The sequence below is a fragment of the Oncorhynchus nerka genome, linkage group LG13, assembly GCF_034236695.1.
Source record: "Oncorhynchus nerka isolate Pitt River linkage group LG13, Oner_Uvic_2.0, whole genome shotgun sequence".
Taxonomy (NCBI): domain Eukaryota; kingdom Metazoa; phylum Chordata; class Actinopteri; order Salmoniformes; family Salmonidae; genus Oncorhynchus; species Oncorhynchus nerka.
In genome coordinates, this window is record NC_088408.1 from 66,733,246 (window position 1) to 66,753,634 (window position 20,389).

General features: G+C 42.5%; 1 protein-coding gene across 1 annotated transcript; it reads right to left on the bottom strand.

Annotated features, from left to right (window-relative positions):
* Positions 1-14,035: 14,035 nt before the first annotated feature.
* LOC115140670 (calcium-binding protein 1-like) lies at positions 14,036-17,295 on the bottom strand (the record flags this gene model as incomplete). The annotated part of the gene is made up of 5 exons (XM_065026997.1): positions 17,284-17,295; positions 15,795-15,825; positions 15,560-15,703; positions 14,252-14,361; positions 14,036-14,116 (listed from the first exon to the last, which is right to left on the bottom strand). Coding segments are annotated over exons 1-5 (378 nt in total), but the record flags the coding sequence as incomplete, so codon positions are not given.
* Between the last annotated feature and the right edge of the window lie 3,094 nt (positions 17,296-20,389).

Genomic DNA, 20,389 nt, shown 5'->3' on the forward strand with positions numbered 1-20,389 from the left:
ATAATATCTCTCTAGGAGCGGATCCGTTGACAGTATTGTGGAATAATTCTAATGTTAAGGTAAGATTGGAAAGGGAGAATGCTGATCCGAGAGCAGTGCTTCCTTTCTTTTGATCCTATCAGTATTGACAAATGCCTCAACAACGCACTTAGCGAACATTCTCTCTGAGTGGTGTTTTGGGAAACGCATGTTACATATATGGCCGTTGTATGAAAGATGCATAGTTTTAACACTCATAAACCTAAATTCCATCACTATCAGGAAACTGGGCATAGGCCAGCTGTGTTTTACAACCTGATGGCAATGTTTGTTGGACTACCAAGAAAAGTATTGGTGAATTAGCTATATTGATCATGCATTGAACTGCACCCATCTATTCTGCTAACTCTGCGTCATGGAATTTTGAGTCAAATACAACATATTTTTTAACCTTCTTATAAACCCTGAGTGGAGCATTGGTCTAAGGCACTGCATCACAGTCCTAGCTGTGCCACTAGAGATTCTGGGTTTGAGTCCAGGCTCTGTCGCAGTCGGCCACGACCGGGAGACCCATGGGGCGGCGCACAATTGTCCCAGCATCGTTCGGGGAGGGTATGGCCAGCAGGGATGTTCTTGTCCCATCTTGCGACTCCTGTGGTGGGCCGGGCACAGGTTTACAGTGTTTCCTCCGACACATTGGTGTGGCTGGCTTCTGGGTTAAGCAGGCATTGTGTCAAGAAGCAGTGCGGCTTGTGTTTCGGAGGACGCACGGCTCTCGACCTTCGCCTCTCCCAAGTCCGTATGGGAGTTGCAGCGATGAGACAAGACTGTAATTAGATTTGAATCAGACAACTTTGTGTCGGAGGTAACACAAATGGAAGCATCATTTCAAATGTTTGAGAGGGTTGTTGTTAAACAGGCTGATGTTCTGAAGTTGTTCAGGGGATGTAACACATACAAAAGCCCAGGCCCAGACAAAATAAGTGGACATGTGTTAAAGCACTGTGCTGAACAATTAGCTGGTGATTTTACAGACATTTTCCAAGACTCGATCGACCAGCAACACATGTCAGTATTGTGGAAAAACTCAATAATTATACCAATTCCTAAAGCATCTATTCCACTCTGTGCTGAATGTCTACCGCCCTGTTGCTTTGACATCCTTAGTAATGAAATGCCTTGAGAAACTTGTGAAAAGTCATATTCTCAGCGTCACCCAGAAGCTTCTCGACCCATTTCAATTTGCCTATCAGCCTAGCAGAGGAGTTGATGATGCCATTCTGACCCTCCTTAACATGGTCTATAGACATCTAGAGGGTGCCAAATCCCATGTTAGGGTTCTGTTTGTTGACTTTTCTTCTGCCTTCAACATAATCCAGCCTTATATTCTGGCACAGAGACTCATTCGGGACTTCTCCTTAGATGATGGGCTGGTTTTGTGGCTGTTGGACTTCCTGAGGTCCCCACGTGTCGGACATACGCAATACCAACATAGGCTCTCCTCAGGGATGTGTTTTGTCCCCACTCCTGTACATCTTGTACACTAATAGGTGTACTAGTTCCCATCCTGACAGACACCTCATTAAGTTCGCTGATGACACTGCCTTGATCAGCCTGTTGCATGATGACGAGGAACATCATGGCCCGGTCCTAGATTATTTTGTAGAGTGGTGTGAGGAATCACACTTGGTCGTCAATACCAACAAGACCAAATAAGGAAGTGAAGTGTACAACACCTACCTCTGCAACATCTATCAGAGGTCATAATATAGAGATTGTAGAGGAATACAAATACCTGGGTGTCCTCTTGGACAATAAGCTTCAGTGGAGTAAATGTGCAGACCTGATCTACAAAAAGAGCCAACAGAGACTGTACTTTCTCAAAAAGCTGTGATATTTTAATGTAGACTGTACTATACTGACTCTGTTTTACATATCTTTCATTGAGAGTATTTTAACTTTTTGTATTGTTTGTTGGTTTGGCAATGTCACTGTCAGCCAGAGAAATATGCTGAGAAGGATTATCACCACAGCAAGCAAGGTACTTGGAGTCAAACAGACAGGCCTGAATGAGATCTTTAAGGTCAGGGCCTTCCGCAAGGCTCACTATATAATTTTAGACCCAAGCCACCCCCTGTACTCAGACTTTGAACTAGACAATCATTTGTGCCAGGTGTGATATCCCTCCTAAATAACTCGGGCTAATGTTCTTATCGACTCAGTAAGGCCAGCAAGCTAGTCTTTACATTTTATTTTTTATTTATTGGTATGTAACTGTTTTGAAAGTTGTATTGTCAATTTTGTTTTGTATTCAAATCAAATCAAATCACATGTATTTATATAGCCCTTCGTACATCAGCTGATATCTCAAAGTGCTGTACAGAAACCCAGCCTAAAACCCCAAACAGCAAGCAATGCAGGTGTAGAAGCACGGTGGCTAGGAAAAACTCCCTAGAAAGGCCAAAACCTAGGAAGAAACCTAGAGAGGAACCAGGCTATGTGGGGTGGCCAGTCCTCTTCTGGCTGTGCCGGGTGGAGATTATAACAGAACATGGCCATGATGTTCAAATGTTCATAAATGACCAGCATGGTCGAATAATAATAAGGCAGAACAGTTGAAACTGGAGCAGCAGCACGGCCAGGTGGACTGGGGACAGCAAGGAGTCATCATGTCAGGTAGTCCTGGGGCATGGTCCTAGGGCTCAGGTCCTCCGAGAGAGAGAAAGAAAGAGAGAAGAAGAGAATTAGAGAACGCACACTTAGATTCACACAGGCCACCGAATAGGACAGGAGAAGTACTCCAAATATAACAAACTGACCCTAGCCCCCCGACACAAACTACTGCAGCATAAATACTGGTGGCTGAGACAGGAGGGGTCAGGAGACACTGTGGCCCCATCCGAGGACACCCCCGGACAGGGCCAAACAGGAAGGATATAACCCCACCCACTTTGCCAAAGCACAGCCCCCACACCACTAGAGGGATATCTTCAACCACCAACTTACCATCCTGAGACAAGGCTGAGTATAGCCCACAAAGATCTCCCCGCCATGGCACAACCCAAGGGGGGGCGCCAACCCAGACAGGATGACCACATCAGTGAATCAACCCACTCAGGTGACGCACCCCTTCCAGGGACGGCATGAGAGAGCCCCAGTAAGCCAGTGACTCAGCCCCTGTAATAGGGTTAGAGGCAGAGAATCCCGGTGGAAAGAGGGAAACCGGCCAGGCAGAGACAGCAAGGGCGGTTCGTTGCTCCAGAGCCTTTCCGTTCACCTTCCCACTCCTGGGCCAGACTACACTCAATCATATGACCCACTGAAGAGATGAGTCTTCAGTAAAGACTTCAAGTTTGAGACCGAGTTTGCGTCTCTGACATGGGTAGGCAGACCGCTCCATAAAAATGGAGCTCTATAGGAGAAAGCCCTGCCTCCAGCTGTTTGCTTAGAAATTCTAGGGACAATTAGGAGGCCTGCGTCTTGTGACCGTAGCGTACGTGTAGGTATGTACGGCAGGACCAAATCAGAGAGATAGGTACGAGCAAGCCCATGTAATGCTTTGTAGGTTAGCAGTAAAACCTTGAAATCAGCCCTTGCTTTGACAGGAAGCCAGTGTAGAGAGGCTAGCACTGGAGTAATATGATCAAATGTTTTGGTTCTAGTCAGGATTCTAGCAGCCGTATTTAGCACTAACTGAAGTTTATTTAGTGCTTTATCCGGGTAGTCGGAAAGTAGAGCATTGCAGTAGTCTAACCTAGAAGTGACAAAAGCATGGATTAATTGTTCTGCATAATTTTTGGACAGAAAGTTTCTGATTTTTGCAATGTTACGTAGATGGAAAAAAGCTGTCCTTGAAATGGTCTTGATATGTTCTTCAAAAGAGAGATCAGGGTCCATAGTAACGCCGAGGTCCTTCACAGTTTTATTTGAGACGACTGTACAACCATTAAGATTAATTGTCAGATTCAACAGAAGATCTCTTTGTTTCTTGGGACCTAGAACAAGCATCTCTGTTTTGTCCGAGTTTAAAAGTAGAAAGTTTGCAGCCATCCACTTCCTTATGTCTGAAACACATGCTTCTAGCAAGGGCAATTTTGGGGCTTCACCATGTTTCATTGAAATGTACAGCTGTGTGTCATCCACATAGCAGTGAAAGTTAACATTATGTTTTCGAATAACATCCCCAAGAGGTAAAAAAAATTGTGAAAACAATAGTGGTCCTAAAACGGGACCTTGAGGAACACCGAAATTTACAGTTGATTTGTCAGAGGACAATCCATTCACAGAGACAAACTGATATCTTTCCGACAGATAAGATCTAAACCAGGCCAGAACTTGTCCGTGTAGACCAATTTGGGTTTCCAATCTCTCCAAAAGAATGTGGTGATCGATGGCATCAAAAGCAGCACTAAGGTCTAGGAGCACGAGGACAGATGCAGAGCCTCGGTCCGATGCCATTAAAATGTCATTTACCACCTTCACAAGTGCCGTCTCAGTGCTATGATGGGGTCTAAAACCAGACTGAAGCATTTCGTATACATTGTTTGTCTTCAGGAAGGCAGTGAGTTGCTGCGCAACAGCCTTTTCTAAAATTTTTGAGAGGAATGGAAGATATTTAAACGCCACTTTAAACGTGTACATGACACTGCAACAAAATTTCCCCATGGGGACAATAAAGTCAGTAAGTAAACTAAGTTAGGGATCGGCGTCCCATCGGGACAGTTGTAAATCATGCAGTGCCTTGTGTCAAGATTGCAGATTTTAGAGAAACAACAAATATTGGTACATATAAGTGTCTTATTTCGGCTGAAAGCTTAAATTCTTAACCTGTTGCTTCTACTCGGGACGCTTGCGTCCCAACTAGAGCTCTGGAAATGCAAATACGCTACGCTAAATGCTAATAGTATTAGTTAAAACTCAAAAGTTCATTAAAATACACATGCAGGGTATCGAATTAAAGCTACACTCGTTGTGAATCCAGGCAACAAGTCAGATTTTTAAAATGCTTTTCGGCGAAAGCATGAGAAGCTATTATCTGATAGCATGCAACACCCCAAAAGACCCACAGGGGACGTAAACAAAATAATTAGCATTTCGGCGTTACACAAACCGAACAATAAAATAGAAAACATTCATTACCTTTCACCATCTTCTTTGTTGGCACTCCTAGATGTCCCATAAACACTATTTGGGTCTTTATTTCGATTAAATCGGTCCATATAAAGCCTAGATATCGTTATATGTAGACTGTTTGATAAACGAAAAAAACATCGTTTCAAAACGTAACGTCATTTTTTAAAATTCAAAAAGTCGACGATAAACTTTCACAAAACACTTCAAATACGTTTGTAATGCAACTTTAGGTATTAGTAAACGTTAATAAGCGATAAAATTCATCAGGAGGCGATGTAAAGATCATTAGCTGTCCGTCTGGAAAAATGTCCGGCTAGAAACTCAACGAAAATATCCGGTCCTAGACCGGATTAGATACGGTGTCCTGTATGTGTTTGACCAAGAAAAAACTCGAAGGGAAATGACAAGACTCTAGACACCCTGTGGAAGCTGTAGGTACTGCAACCTCAGTCAATTAATTGTGGTTCACGTTTATCAATGGGTTCAAGTAGCGCATGGATATATTTTCCCCATTTTCAGTGATCAGTTTTTCCTGTGCTTTTCGATGTAAATGCCGTTCTGGTAAAGCCACAGCAGTGATTTAACCAGTTTTTTAAACGTCTGAGTGTTTTCTATCCACACAGACTAAGCAAATGCATATACCATATTCCTGGCATGAGTAGCAGGGCGCTGAAATGTTGCGCGATTTTTAACAGAATGTTAAAAAAAGTAGAGGGTCGACTGAAGAGGTTAATATAACTGCAGTGTCCAATTTACAGTAGCTATTATTGCGAAAAAAATGCCATTATATTGTTTGAGGAGAGCTCCTAACAACAAAACACTTTTTTTACCGCGATAGGTTTGATAAATTCACCTCTGAAGGTGAAATGTGTACTTACATTCTGAAATCTTGCTCTGATTTATCATCCAAAGGGTCCCACCGATAACATGAAGTGTTGTTTAATAAGATAAAATCCTTTTTCATATCCCTAAAAGGTCCATATAGCATCCATGATCGATTTTGTATTTCCACTCGTTCAATTTGCAAAGAAAGGAATCTGTGAAAATCTCACCCTAAATGTTGTTTCAACGAGTCAAATCACATTCATATGTATTCCTCAGAGATTATAGAACATAACAATACTTTACGATATCATTAGGGGTGTAGTATATCCTATAGGACACCATATTTGGTCAGAGAGCGATGCCTTCATGGCACACCAATGACGCGGGCGGTCTTTACTGGAACAACTCTAACTTTGTCAAATAAGCAAATAAGCGGGGTCAAACAAAGCTAGCTAGATAGCCAATGAGCTGGGCTTTACGAGAGTATCCGGAAACCCTGGGTCTGTTGCAAAATGTAGGTGCTAACCTTTTGCGACCGCATGCCTTTTCCTTTTGGACAAAAATGATAAGAAGTTATGAAAACTGGTTGTTTTGCAAATGTTGAACTTATAATATGGCTACTAATACTGGAAAAGCTAAATCAAAGTCCAAGTATACAGATTTGACGATATTCTTGAAGAGAAATGTAATAGGAATGCAACTGCCTCCTTCACGATTTACCCAGTCACCTGGGTGGCTTCACACTAAATGTCATGGAGAACGCTCATACTTCAAGTTATCCGTCGGAAACTTTGCACATACACTGCTGCCATCTTGTGGACACCATCAGAATTACAACCAGAGTGATGGCTAGAACTGGAACCTTTCTCTTGTATTTCAAAGATGGTGGTTGAAAAAGCGGTTGTTGTTATTCTTAGTATTTTCTTCTACCCGATCTTTTGTGTTATATTCTCCTACATTCAATTCACATTTCCACAAACTTCAAAGTGTTTCCTTTCAAATGGTAGATTAGATTTGGTATGTCATTTTAGGCGAGAATTGACTACCAGTTGGATATTGGGGAGAAAAAGGGGTAAAAGTTTTTTTTAAATAACTCTTATAAAGTTGCTTTTGTAACAAACTGGGAATTGTATATACCTTTTTATATTATGATTGTCTGTTTGTTTCATTTCTGCAAAGTAAGTAACCACCTGTCTTACCTTTTGCCATACCAAACATAACATACAATGGGGCAAAAAAGTATTTAGTCAGCCACCAATTGTGCAAGTCCTGCCACTTAAAAAGATGAGCGAGGCCTGTAATTTTCATCATAGGTACACTTCAACTATGACAGAAAAAATGAGAAAAAAAATGAAAAACAGAAAATGTTTGACCTCTGTCATTGCCAACAAAGGGTATATAACAAAGTATTGAGATAAACTTTTGTTATTGACCAAATATTTATTTTCCACCATAATTTGCAAATAAATTCATTAAAAATCCTACAATGTGATTTTCTGGACTTTTTTCCCCCCATTATGTCTGTCATAGTTGAAGTGTATCAATGATGAAAATGACAGGCCTCTCTCATCTTTTTAAGTGGGAGAACTTGCACAATTGGTGGCTGACTAAATACTTTTTTGCCCCACTGTATATATCCACTGTTTGAATCGCTGTGAAGTTCTTTCCTGTTTCAGTCATGTCTGTGGTGACATTTGCTTGGGTCAAACAAAAACACCCTAATGATTGATCCCACAATGCAGGGGGTGGCTGTAAGATGAAGTTTGTGAAGAGCTGCAGAAACTGGCACTCGTCTAGCAGCAGGGCACTCACCAGAGTTTCATAACGCTCACCAGTCCTGAAGACCAGTTGCTGAGGGGTTTGCCAGTCCGTCATAACAAATTCATTTTCTAAAATAATTTCCTGCAATTCTACATCATTTTACATGACTGGAGACATTACAACAATAATGTGTTTTTATATCACACAAATTACCAAAATGACAAGCTACTCTGACATTGACATACTGAGATCAATAAACGACTGACGCATGTCTTAAACGCAACCAATAGGCCAATGAAAAGAGGGATACACAGGCCTACAATATGAGGAGGGAAATAAAGTCCACCAACTTTCTGGTGGCACTCACTTATCCAAACAGTTTTCTCCCACAATTGTATTTTGAGATATTGCGAAAGACCTTCAGCAGCTGTCTGCTGTTCATTGACAGCCACAACTCAACAACCAGCTGTTTGATATTTGTTGCAGGGGCTGCACAATTATGGGATTCACGACTTTAGGCCTCAAATAATGTGACAAAACGCAATCTACAGCAATTTTTTTTAAACAAGCTGTTGAGCCTCTGTGGCTAAATGATTCTCTCTGGTGTACTATTTACAATTATTTCATTCATTTCTGTAAAGACAGGAGTAATTATATGCACTGAACAAAAATATAAATGCAACATGCAACAATTTCAAAGATTTTACTGAGTTACAGCTCATATAAGGAAATCCGTCACGTTACAAATAGTTGATTACTGTTATCAGCATCTCTCAACCCTGAGCTGCAAACTCTACTCCCCATCCCCAATGACCGGAGCCTGAGAGTCTATGAGTTGTGTGACATTTATATATTGTTCTTCATAGTTTGTTACTACTATTGCCTATTGTATGTTGCCCGTCTGAGTTTACTGTGCTGTGTAAAACTCTGGAGGTGGCATATGCAATCTATACAGTCTTTACTGCTACAGTGCCTTCGGAAAGTATTCAGACCCATTTTGTTACGTTACAGCCTTATTCTACAATTGATTAAATACATAAAAATCCTCATTAATCTACACACAATATCTCATAATGACAAAGCAAAAACAGGTTTTTAGAAAATTTTGCAAATGTGTAAATACCACCAACAGATATGTTTTTTACATAAGCTATGAGATTCGAAAATGAGCTCAGGTGCACCCTGTTACCAAATCAAATCAAATCAAATGTATTTGTCACATACACATGGTTAGCAGATGTTAATTCGAGTGTAGCGAAATGCTTGTGCTTCTAGTTCCGACAATGCAGTAGTAACCAACGAGTAATCTAACCTAACAATTCCAAAACTACTACCTTATACACACAAGTGTAAAGGGATAAAGAATATGTACATACAGATATATGAATGAGTGATGGTACAGAACCGCATAGGCAAGATGCAGTAGATGGTATCGAGTACAGTACATCCTTGAGATATTTCTAGAACTTAATTGGAGTCCACATTAGAAATGATTTGGAAAGGCACACACGTCTATATAAGTTGACAGTGCAAGTCAGAGCAAAAACCAAGCCATGAGGTTGAAGGATTTGTCCGTAGAGCTCAGAGACAGGATTGTGTTGAGGCACATATCTGAGGAAGGGTACCAAAACATTTCTGCAGCATTGAAGGTCCCCAAGAACACAGTGATCTCCATCATTCTTAAATGGAAGAAGTTTGGAACCAACAAGATTCTTCCTAGAGCTGGCCGCCCGGGCAAACTGAGCAATTGGGGGAGAAGGGCCTTGGTCAGAGAGGTGAACAAGAACCCGATGGTCACTCTGATAGAGCTCTAGAGTTCCTCTATGGAGATGGGAGAACCTTCCAGAAGGACAATCATCTCTGCAGCACTCTGCCAATCAGGCCTTTATGGTAGAGTGGCCAGACGGAAGCCACTCCTCAGTAAAAGACACATGACAGCCCGCTTGGAGTTTGCCAAAAGGCATCTAAAGACTCTCAGACCATGAGAAACAAGATTCTCTGGTCTGATGAAACCAAGATTGAACTCTTTGGCCTCAATGCCAAGTGTCACATCTGGAGGAAACCTGGCACTATCCCTACTGTGAAGCATGGTGTCATCATCATGCTGTGGAGATATTCTTCAGCAGAAGGGACTGGGAGACTAGTCAGGATCGAGGCAAAGATGAACAGAGTAAAGTACTGAGAGATCCTTGATGAAAACCTGTTCCAGGACGTTCAGGACCTCAGACTGTGGTGAAGGTTCACCTTCCAACAGGACAACGACCCTAAGCACACAGCCAAGACAATGCAGGAGTGGCTTCGGGACAAGTGTTTGAATGTCATTGAGTGGCCCAGCCAGAGCTCGGACCTGAACCTGATTGAACATTTCTGAAGAGACCTGAAAAAAGCTGTTCAGAAACGCTCCCCATCAAACCTGACAGAGCTTGAGAGGATCTGCAGAGAAGAATAAGAGAAATGCCCCAAATACAGGTGTGCCAAGCCTGTAGCGTCATACCCCCAAAAATACTACCATTTCACTCCCTCTCCCACTTTTCATCTCCATGTGCATCTCTATGTTCATCTTCTCCTGTGTATGAATAAAGTTCCTGTGTGGGTTCCTGTCTTTGGGCTGCTTTATTCCCCTCTAACCAGGGGCGGTGTCACAATCCAGTAAAATACGTAGAGCTGGGTTGCTCTCTTTCAAGTCAATTTAAATAAAATCATTAGGCCCTAATCTTTGGATTTCACATGTCTGGGAATACAGATATGCATCGGTTGGTCACAGATACCTTTAAAAAAAGGTTGGGGCGTGGATCAAGAAACCAGTTTGTATCTAGTGGGACCACCATTTGCTTCATGCAGCAGGACATGTCCTTCGCAGAGAGTTGATCAGGATGTTGATTGTGGCTTGTGGAATGTTGTCCCACTCATCTATGGCTGTGCAAAGTTGCTGGATATTGGCGTGAACTGGAACATGCTGCCGTACAGTGTCGGAGGAAACACTGTACACCTGGCGACCTGGTCAGCGTGCACTGCACCCGGCCCGCCACAGGAGTCGCTAGTGCGCGATGAGACAAGGATATCCCTGCCGGCCAAACCGTCAGGAATCTTCCCCAACCCGGACGATGCTGGGCCAATTGTGTGCCCCATGGGCCTCCCGGTCGTGGCCTGCTGCGACAGAGCCTGGGCTCAAACCCAGAATCTCTGGTGGCACAGATAGCACTGCGATGCAGTGCTTTAGACCACTGTGCCACTCAGGAGGAGTGTATTAAAATCCTGAAACATGAGGAGATGACGGCGGATGAATGGCATGACAAATGGCCTCAGAATCTTGTCATGGAATCTCTGTACATTCAAATTGCCATTGATAAAATGCAAATTTGTTCATTGTCTGTAGCTTATGCTTGCCCATTCCATAACCCCACAGTCACTATGGGGCACTCTGTTCACAGCATTGACATCTGCCAAGTACAGTTGAAACTGGGATTAAGCCGTGAAGAGCACACTTTTCCAGTGTGCCAGTGGACATCAAAGGTTTGTGCAGAAATGATTTGATTGTGAAAGTCCACAGTTTCCTCAGCTGTCTGGGTGGCTGGTCTCAGACGATCCCACAGATGAAGAAGCCAGATGTGGTGGTCCTGGGCTGGCGTAGTTACACGTGGTCTGCGGTTGGGAGGCCAGTTGGACGTACTGCCAAATTCTTTAAAACAAAGTTTGGTAGAGAAATTAACATTAAATTCTCTGGCAACAGCTCTGGTAGACATTCTTTCAGTCAGCATGCCAATTGCACACTCCCTCAAAACTTCTGTGGCATTGTGTTGTGACAAAACCACACATTTTAGAGTGTCCTTTTATTGTCCCCAGCACAAGGTGGACCTGTGTAATGATCATGCTGTTTAATCAGCTTCTTGATATGCCACACTTGTCATATGGATGGATTATCTAGACAAAGGTGAAATGCTCACTAACATGGATGTAAACAAATTTGTGCACAACGTTTGCGAGAAATAAGCTTTTTGTGCTTCTGGAACATTTCTGTGATCTTTTATTTCAGCTCATGAAACATAGGACCAACACTTTACACATTGCATTTATATTTTGTTCAGTGTATATTTATTGTGCCTAGACTTAGGTTTATTGCTCTGTATAGTTTGTACATTATGCAATTTAAAAAGGAAGGTTTGATGTGTCAGTCCAAATGTCCTTGTGAGACACTTCTTTCCTTCACAGTTTCCTAGTATAGGCTACGCTTATTACGTTAGTCTTGTAATATCTTTTATTTCCTGGGTTTATAGCATAGTCCTGGGACATATTGTATAACTGAAAAAAGACATGTATTTTTAGCACTCTGTAGCCTACTATATACATTAGACAATGTATTCAATTTACTGTGATTACAAGTATGTTTGTCTTTTTGGCATGCGTAACAGCAGCAAAAGGACAAACTATGACTAACATACAGGAAACAGACAGACAAGCTACTGTACACATAAACCATCATGTTTTGAGTGCACTGCCCATAAATGTGAAGAAAAGCTACTATTTTCCAGATCTGGGGTTGGCTTGTTCACGGAGGTCCTCTTAGCACTTGCTTGTCCGTCCCATCACATTACAGACAGGATCCGGTGCTTTTATGGTACTGGGTAAACACAGTGATCACAACTTAAAAGATCACACAGTATCAGGGACCAGTTAATCAAATGAATGAAAGTGTAAAATTGCTGCTGCTTTCTGAGATCTTTCGTTCAGACCCAGGGTCACACAGATAGGATATCCAAATTAAGCAGTATAAAACAAATAATTTATAAGCCACGAGATGGTGGGTACAAGGACAGTACAAATAGGTGCACAAACACACACATCTGTGGGGCATAAACACTCAAAACTATGCACTCTTCTGTTCTCACAGGTAACTTGGTGGTGGAGTTCTTGGTCATTAGATATAACACGTACATACATACAAACCCATTTGTGATCAGTCACACAAATGACAATCTCTGCTTTTCTCACTCTATTACCCAAACTTGAAGAATTTACCAGTAGTCACAAGTAATATTGACATTTAAAGGGGAAATCTACAGTTGCTACATCAGTTTTTGGACTCAAATATTAATGATATACTGTATACCCATTGATTCTTGAAGAATATAACAGACGCCTCATGAGCATGGTTCAACTGTCGTACCTCATCAGATTCCAAAATATCAGCATGTTTTACGCAAATGTTTATAAACAAGTTCAACGTAAACAAACACGGTATTGCCTCAGACATGGTTAAAACTAGAACGTTGATATCATGGATGGTCAGTCCTTGAGCTGTCCATGAGTTTCAAAGTGGTTCCATTTTTCCAGGCTTATTCCTTAGCCTTTTGCCAAAACACAAGCGTTATTGTTTCAATGGCGGATTGCCATTTAACGGTGGAGAAACAAAACTTGCCTAAATAGCAGGCTACACACAAGTGTATACCGTTTGTGGAGGGTTAAAAGTGCAGGAAACCATAAGCAAGTCAGTCTGTAAACTACAGTAGAATTTGCCTCTGTTGGACTGTGGGGCTTTTAGAGAAGAACACTATTTTGGGGAGAACAGTGTTCATCCGTTTCCCCTTAGATGTAAAGGGCTTTAATTCCAGTTTCCCTTAGGAAAAAAATTCTCAGAAGTCCTAATATTTCCTGTGGCAGAGGTTCACATTCAGCATAAATAACTTGAAGCCATGTTGACCACTCCTCCTCTCAGCGGAACATCATTTGTACAAACTCTGTGAAAAGAGAGGATAAGATCTGTCAAAGATTAGAAGTTCAGACAGTGTGTGTGTGGTAAAATATGCATATTTTTGCTCTGTGTGGGAGTTGACAGTATCATATGTCTATATTTGACTCACAGTGATTTGACCCATAGTTGTTTATGATGGAGGAGACCACACTTTCCTTACATGGTTGAAACACAGTTTGCAAATATCAAAGCTATTTGAAGCTTTGCCAGAAAGTGGATAAAAGGAAGGAAATATAATGAGAGCGAAGAGTAAGGAAGACCAGTCGACATCAAGCATTCATGAAGCACTCCTGTCCCAGCAGATAAGCGACTACCTTGCATACAGCATAAGTAGCAAAGTCTCTAGCTATTACAATATTATCTGTGATTTTATTATTATGCTGGTATAGATAAAGATCTGCATCAGCTTACCTTCAAAGTCAACATGCCCATCACCATTCAAGTAAATGTCCCTCAGGATATCCTCTATGTCCCTGTGGCCAACCTACAGTCCAGTAACATAGGAGGAACAAGTCTGTGCAAAAACAAACCGTTTTTAGTAGTGATGCTTACATTGATTAAGCTACTCTGACAAACTTGATTCTGTAACCTCACCTGTTGTCCCAGCAACTTCCTCATGGCTTCTCTCAGCTCAGATGTGCTTATCGCTCCATCACCATTGGTGTCAAACTTCAAGAGGAAAAAACAAACGATCACATTCATAATCCAGAGCCTGAAATATTAGAGAGAGAGAGAGACAACATAACTACTTTTCTCCGTATCATCCTCTCCTCACTCTCTCTCTCTGCCAATCCGGTTTCTCACCTCTTTGAAGGCATCTCTTAGTTCTTTCACACCAATCATATCTGCAGTTTCAGCGAGAAGTTTGGGGCCCATCAACTCCACAAAATCCTCAAAATCAACATGACCTCCCACTTTACAAAAAGAGAAGAAACGAGTGAGAAAGAAGAAGTTAGGAGGGAATTAGCAAACCATGGTGTAATGTACCTGTCCGGCAAATACACTATATATACAAGACTATGTGGACATCCCTTCAAATGAGTGGATTTGGCTATTTCAGCCACACCGGTTGCTGACAGGTGTATAAAATCAAGCACACAGCCATGCAATCTCCATAGCTAAACATTGGCAGTAGAATGGCCTTACTGAAGAGCTCAGTGACTTTCAAAGTGGCACCGTCATAGGATGCTACCTTTCCAATAAGTCAGTTTGTCAAATTTCTACCCTGCTAGAGCTGCCCCGGTCAACTTTAAGTGCTGTTATTATGAAGTGAAAACGTCTAGGAGCAACAACGGCTCAGCCGCTGAGTGCTGAAGCACGTAGAAATCGCCTGTCCTCGGTTGCAACACTCACTACCATGTTCCAAACTGCCTCTGGAAGCAACGTCAGCACAAGCACTGTTCATCTGGAGCTTCATGAAATGGGTTTCCATGGCTGAGCAGCCACACACAAGCCTAAGATCACCAAGCGTCGGTTGGAGTGGTGTAAAGTTTGTCGCCATTGGACACTTGAGCAGTGGAAATGCGTTCTCTGGAGTGATTAATCACGCTTCACCATCTGGCAGTACGGATGAATCTGTGTTTGGCGGACGCCAGGAGAACGCTATATGCCCCAATGCATAGTGCCAACTGTAAAGTTTGGTGGAGAAGGAATAATGGTCTGGGTCTGTTTTTCATTGTTCGAGCTTGGCCCCTTAGTTCCAGTGAAGGGAAATCTTAACACTACAGCATACAATGACATTTTAGATGATTCTGTGCTTCCAACTTTGTAGCAACAGTTTGGGGAAGGCCCTTTCCTGTTTCAGCATTACAATGCCCCCATGCACAAAGCAAGGTCCATACATAAATGGTTTGTCAAGATCGGTGTGGAAGAACTTGACTGGCCTGCACAGAGCCCTGATCTCAACACCATCAAACACCTTTGGGATGAATTGGAAGGCCCGTCCCCACTAATGCTCATGGCTGAATGGAAGCAAGTCCCTGCAGCAATGTTTCAACATCTAGTGGAAAGCCTTCCCAGAAGAGTGGAGGGGGTACCAAATCCATATTAATGCCCATGATGTTGGAATGAGATGTTCGACGAGCAAGTGTCCACATACTTTCACACTCTTACAATTCATGTTGATCTGTTGGCTCAGTTCTATCAACTCCATTACGGTAGGCATGTATCCCATGGATCTCATGCAGTTTCCCAGGTCTTTACAGCTGATGAAACCGTCTTTGTTCTTATCAAACTCCTTAAAAGCATCCCGCAACTCTGCAGAGAGAATACAGAGGAAGATTACTCTGGAGTGATCTGAAAACGACTGTACTACTGCCACTACCATGAAACATGAAAAAACACTTACCATCAATCTCCTCTGGCCTCAACTTTCTGTCCTATTAGGGCAAAGAAGACAGTCTCAGTGTAATCAGAATTGGAAATAAAATTAACAATTAATAAAAATCAACATCATGAATAAGTCATTTAGTGACAATAACAAAAGTCGTTCCTATTATATTCTTACACTATCTGATGTTAACAATGCCAGGAACAAAGTGACTTTGAAAGGTAAATCAGCGGTCTGCTCCATGATAATTTATTCTGATGCAACTCGAGTCAATAGCAATATGGTAAAGAATGAAGTCACTGGAATGTTTTCAAACATCTAATGACACCCGTTCAGACTGCTCCCTGCGTCAGACACACAGCACAGCCGGGAAACGCCAGTCTTTCATTCTGCAAAAGAATGTAGCTGTGTTCTTTTGTAAGGTCTAGCTTGCAATGAAGGCAACCTTTAAAGGATACAGAGGACAGAGAGGGAGAGAGACATATCCCAGAACCCTTAGGGGCTAACCTGCAGAAGCAGAGAGAAGTGTAAACACAGCATCAACTCTGATGTCAGGCCCAAAGAACTGTCTGACCAGAACCATTCACACAGAAAACAGAGAGGCCCGAAGAGATACTGTTGGCTAAACATCAAGCAGCCATCAGGAGCCACAACTAAGTCTTCGCCAATAACCTAAATCACACAGACCGCAGGTGTTTCCTTTGACGTCATTCACAACAAACATAAAATGTAAAACAAAGTGTGTTGAACATGGCGTGTGCAGCCCCGGATAAGGCCATGTTTATTGTCTCATCAGCATATTCGTACACACACATGCCACACATCAAATCAAATTTGATTTGTCATATACACCAAATACAACCTTTACCATGAAATGCTTACTTACAAGCCCTTAATAACAAACAATGCAGAGTAAGAAAATACTAAATATTAAAGTAAAAAAAGTAGCACAATTAAACAATCACGAGGCTATATACAGGGGGTACCGGTACCGAGTCAATATGCCAGGGTACGGGTCAGTCGAGGTAATTGAGGTCATATGTACATGTGGGTAGGGGTAAAGTGACTACGCATAGGTAATAAACAGCGAGTAGCAGCAGCGTAAAACAGGGGGGTCAATGCAAATAGTCCGCGTAGCCATTTGATTAACTGTTCAGCAGTCGTATGGCTTGGGGGTAGAAGCTGTGTGTCACGTTCTGACCTTAGTTCCTTTGTGATGTCTTTGTTTCAGTATGGTCAGGGCGTGAGTTGGGTGGGCAGTCTGTTCTTTTTTCTATGATTTGGTATTTCTGTGTTTGGCCTGGTATGGTTCTCAATCAGAGGCAGCTGTCAATCGTTGTCCCTGATTGAGAACCATACTTAGGCAGCCTGTTTTTCACCCTTGAGTTGTGGGTGATTATTTTCTGTTTCGTATCTGTACCAGACAGAACTGTTTCAGTTTCATTTCGTTCTCTTGTTGGTTTTGTATTTAGTGTTCTGAGTTCTATTAAAGAACATGAATACTTACCACGCTGCGCATTGGTCTTCACCTTCTTCCACCACAGACAACCGTTACACTGTGAAGGAGCCTTTTGGACATAGCCGTGGCGCTCCGGTACTGCTTGCCGTGCGGTAGCAGAGAAAATAGCCTATGACTTGGGTGGCTAGTGTCTTTGACAATTTTTAGGGCCTTTGACGCCGCTTGGTATGGAGGTCCGGATTGCAGTAAGCTTGGCCCCAGTGATGTACTGGGCCGTACACACTATCCTCTGTAGTGCCTTGCAGTTGGATGCCAAGCAGTTGCCATACCAGGCAGTGATGCAACCAGTCACGATGCTCTCGATGGTGCAGCCGTAGAACTTTTTGAGGATCTGAGGAACATTGCCAAATCCTTTCAGTCTCCGGAGAGGGAATACAGTGCATTCGGAAAGAATTCCGACCCCTTCCCCTTTTCCACAGTTACAGCTTTATTGTAAAATGGATGACGTTATTTTTTCCTCTCACTAATCTACACATGACAAAGCGAAAACAGAAATACCTTATTTACATAAGAATTCAGACCCTTTGCTATGAGACTCGAAATTAAGCTCAGGTACATCCTGTTTCCATTGATCCTCCTTGCGATGTTACTACAACTTGTAGTCCACCTGTGGTAAAATAGATTAATTGGACATTGGAAAGGTACACACACCTGTCTATATAAGGTCGAACAGTTGTAAGTGCATGTCAGAGCAAAAACCAAGCCAGGAGGTCAAGACAGGATTGTGGCAAAGCACAGATCTGGGGAAGGTTACCAAAACATTTCTGCAGCATTGGAGGTCCCCAAGAACACAGTGGCACCCATCATTCTTAAATGGAAGAAGTTTGGAACCACCAAGACTCATCCTAGAGCTGGCTGCCCGGCCAAACTGAGCAAGCGGGGGAGAAGTGCCATAGACAGGGGAGGTGACCAAGAACCCAATGGTCACTCTAACAGAGCTCCTCCATGGACATGGGAGAACCTTCCAGAAGGACAACCATCTCTGCAGCACTCCACCAATCAGGCCTTTATGGTAGAGTGGCCAAACGAAAGCCACTCCTCAGTAAGGCACATGACAGTCGGCCAAAAGGCACCTAAAGGCCTCTCAGACTATGAGAAACAAGATTCTCTGGTCTGATGAAAACAAGATTGAACTCTTTGGCATGAATGCCAAGCGTCATGTCTGGAGGAAACCAGGCACCGCTCATCACCCTATAGTGAAGCATGGTGGTGGCAGCATCATGCTGTGGGGATGTTTTTCAGCAGCAGTGACTGGGAGACTAGTCAGGATCAAAGGAAAGATGAATGGTGCAAACCTGCTCCAGAGAGCGCAGGACCTTAGACTGTGGCGAAAGTTCACCTTCCAACAGAACAACAACCCTTAGCACACAGCCAAGACAATGCAGGAGTGGCTTTGGGACGTGTTTTTGAATGTCCTTTAGTGTCCCAGCCAGAGCCCGGACCTGAACCCGATCTAACATCTCTGGAGACCTGAAAATAGCTGTGCAGCGACACTCCCCATCCAACCTGACAGAGTTTGAGAGGATCTGCAGAGAAGAATGGGAGAAACTTCCCAAATACAGGTATGCCAAGCTTTTAGCGTCATACCCAAGAAGATGCGAGGCTGTAATCGCTGCCAAAGGTGCTTCAACAAAGCACTGAGTAAAGGGTCTGAGTTAGAGGTCGACCGATTATGATTTTTCAACGGCGATACCGATTATTGGAGGACCAAAAAAGCCGATACCGATTTAAATCGGCCGATTATTCTTATAATTTTTTTTTGTAATAATGACAATTACACCAATACTGAATTAACACTTATTTTAACTTAATTTAATACATCAATAAAATCAATTTAGCCTCAAGTAGATAATGAAACGTGTTCAATTTGGTTTAAATAATGCAAAAACAAAGTGTTGGAGAAGAACGTAAAAGTGCAATATGTGCTATGTAAGAAAGCTAACGTTTCAGTTCCTTGCCCAGAACATGAGAACATATGAAAGCTGGTGGTTCCTTTTAACATGAGTCTTCAATATTCCCAGGTAAGAAGTTTTAGGTTGTAGTTATTATAGGACTATTTCCCTCTATACCATTTGTATTTCATTAACCTTTGACTATTGGATGTTCTTATAGGCACTTTAGTATTGCCAGTGTAACAGTATAGCTTCCGTCCCTCTCCTCGCTCCACCCGCAGCGTTACCCATGCAGAGCAAGGGGAACAACCACCCCAAGGCTCAGAGCGAGTGAAGTTTGAAACGCTATTAGCGAGCGCTAACTAGCCAGCCATTTCACATCGGTTACACCAGCCTCGTCTCGGGAGTTGATAGGTTTGAAGTCATAAACAGCGCAATGCTTGACGCACAAGGTAGAGCTGCTGGCAAAACGCACGAAAGTGCTGTTTGAATTAATGTTTACGCGCCTGCTTCTGCCTACCACCGCTCAGTCAGATACTTGTATGCTTGTATGCAGAGTCAGATTATATGCAACACAGGACACACTCGATAATATCTAGTAATATCAACCATGTGTAGTTAACTAGTGATTATGATTGATTGTTTTTTATAAGATAAGTTTAATGCTAGCTAGCAACTTACCTTGGCTTACTGCATTTGCGTAACAGGCAGTCTCCTTGTGGAGTGCAACGAGAGAGAGGCAGGTCGTTATTGCGTTGGACTAGTTAACTGTAAGGTTGCAAGACTGGATACCCCGAGCTGACAAGGTGAAAATCTGTCTTTCTGCCCCTGAACGAGGCAGTTAACCCACCGTTCCTAGGCCGTCATTGAAAATAAGAATGTGTTCTTAACTGACTTGCCTAGTTAAATAAAGATTAAATAAAGGTGTAATTCTTATTTTAATTTTTAAATCGGCAAAACGGCGCCCAAAAAGACCGATTTCCGACTGTTATGAAAACTTGAAATCGGCCCTAATTAATCGACCATTCCGATTTAATCGGTCGACCTCTAGTCTGAATAGTTATGTTAATGTGATATTTCAGTTTTTGCATTGTCATTATGGGGGTGTAGATTGATGAGGGAAATGTGGAAAAAGTCAAGGGGTCTGAATACTTTACGAATGCACTATAGGCATTGTCGTGCCCTCTTCACGACTGTCTTGG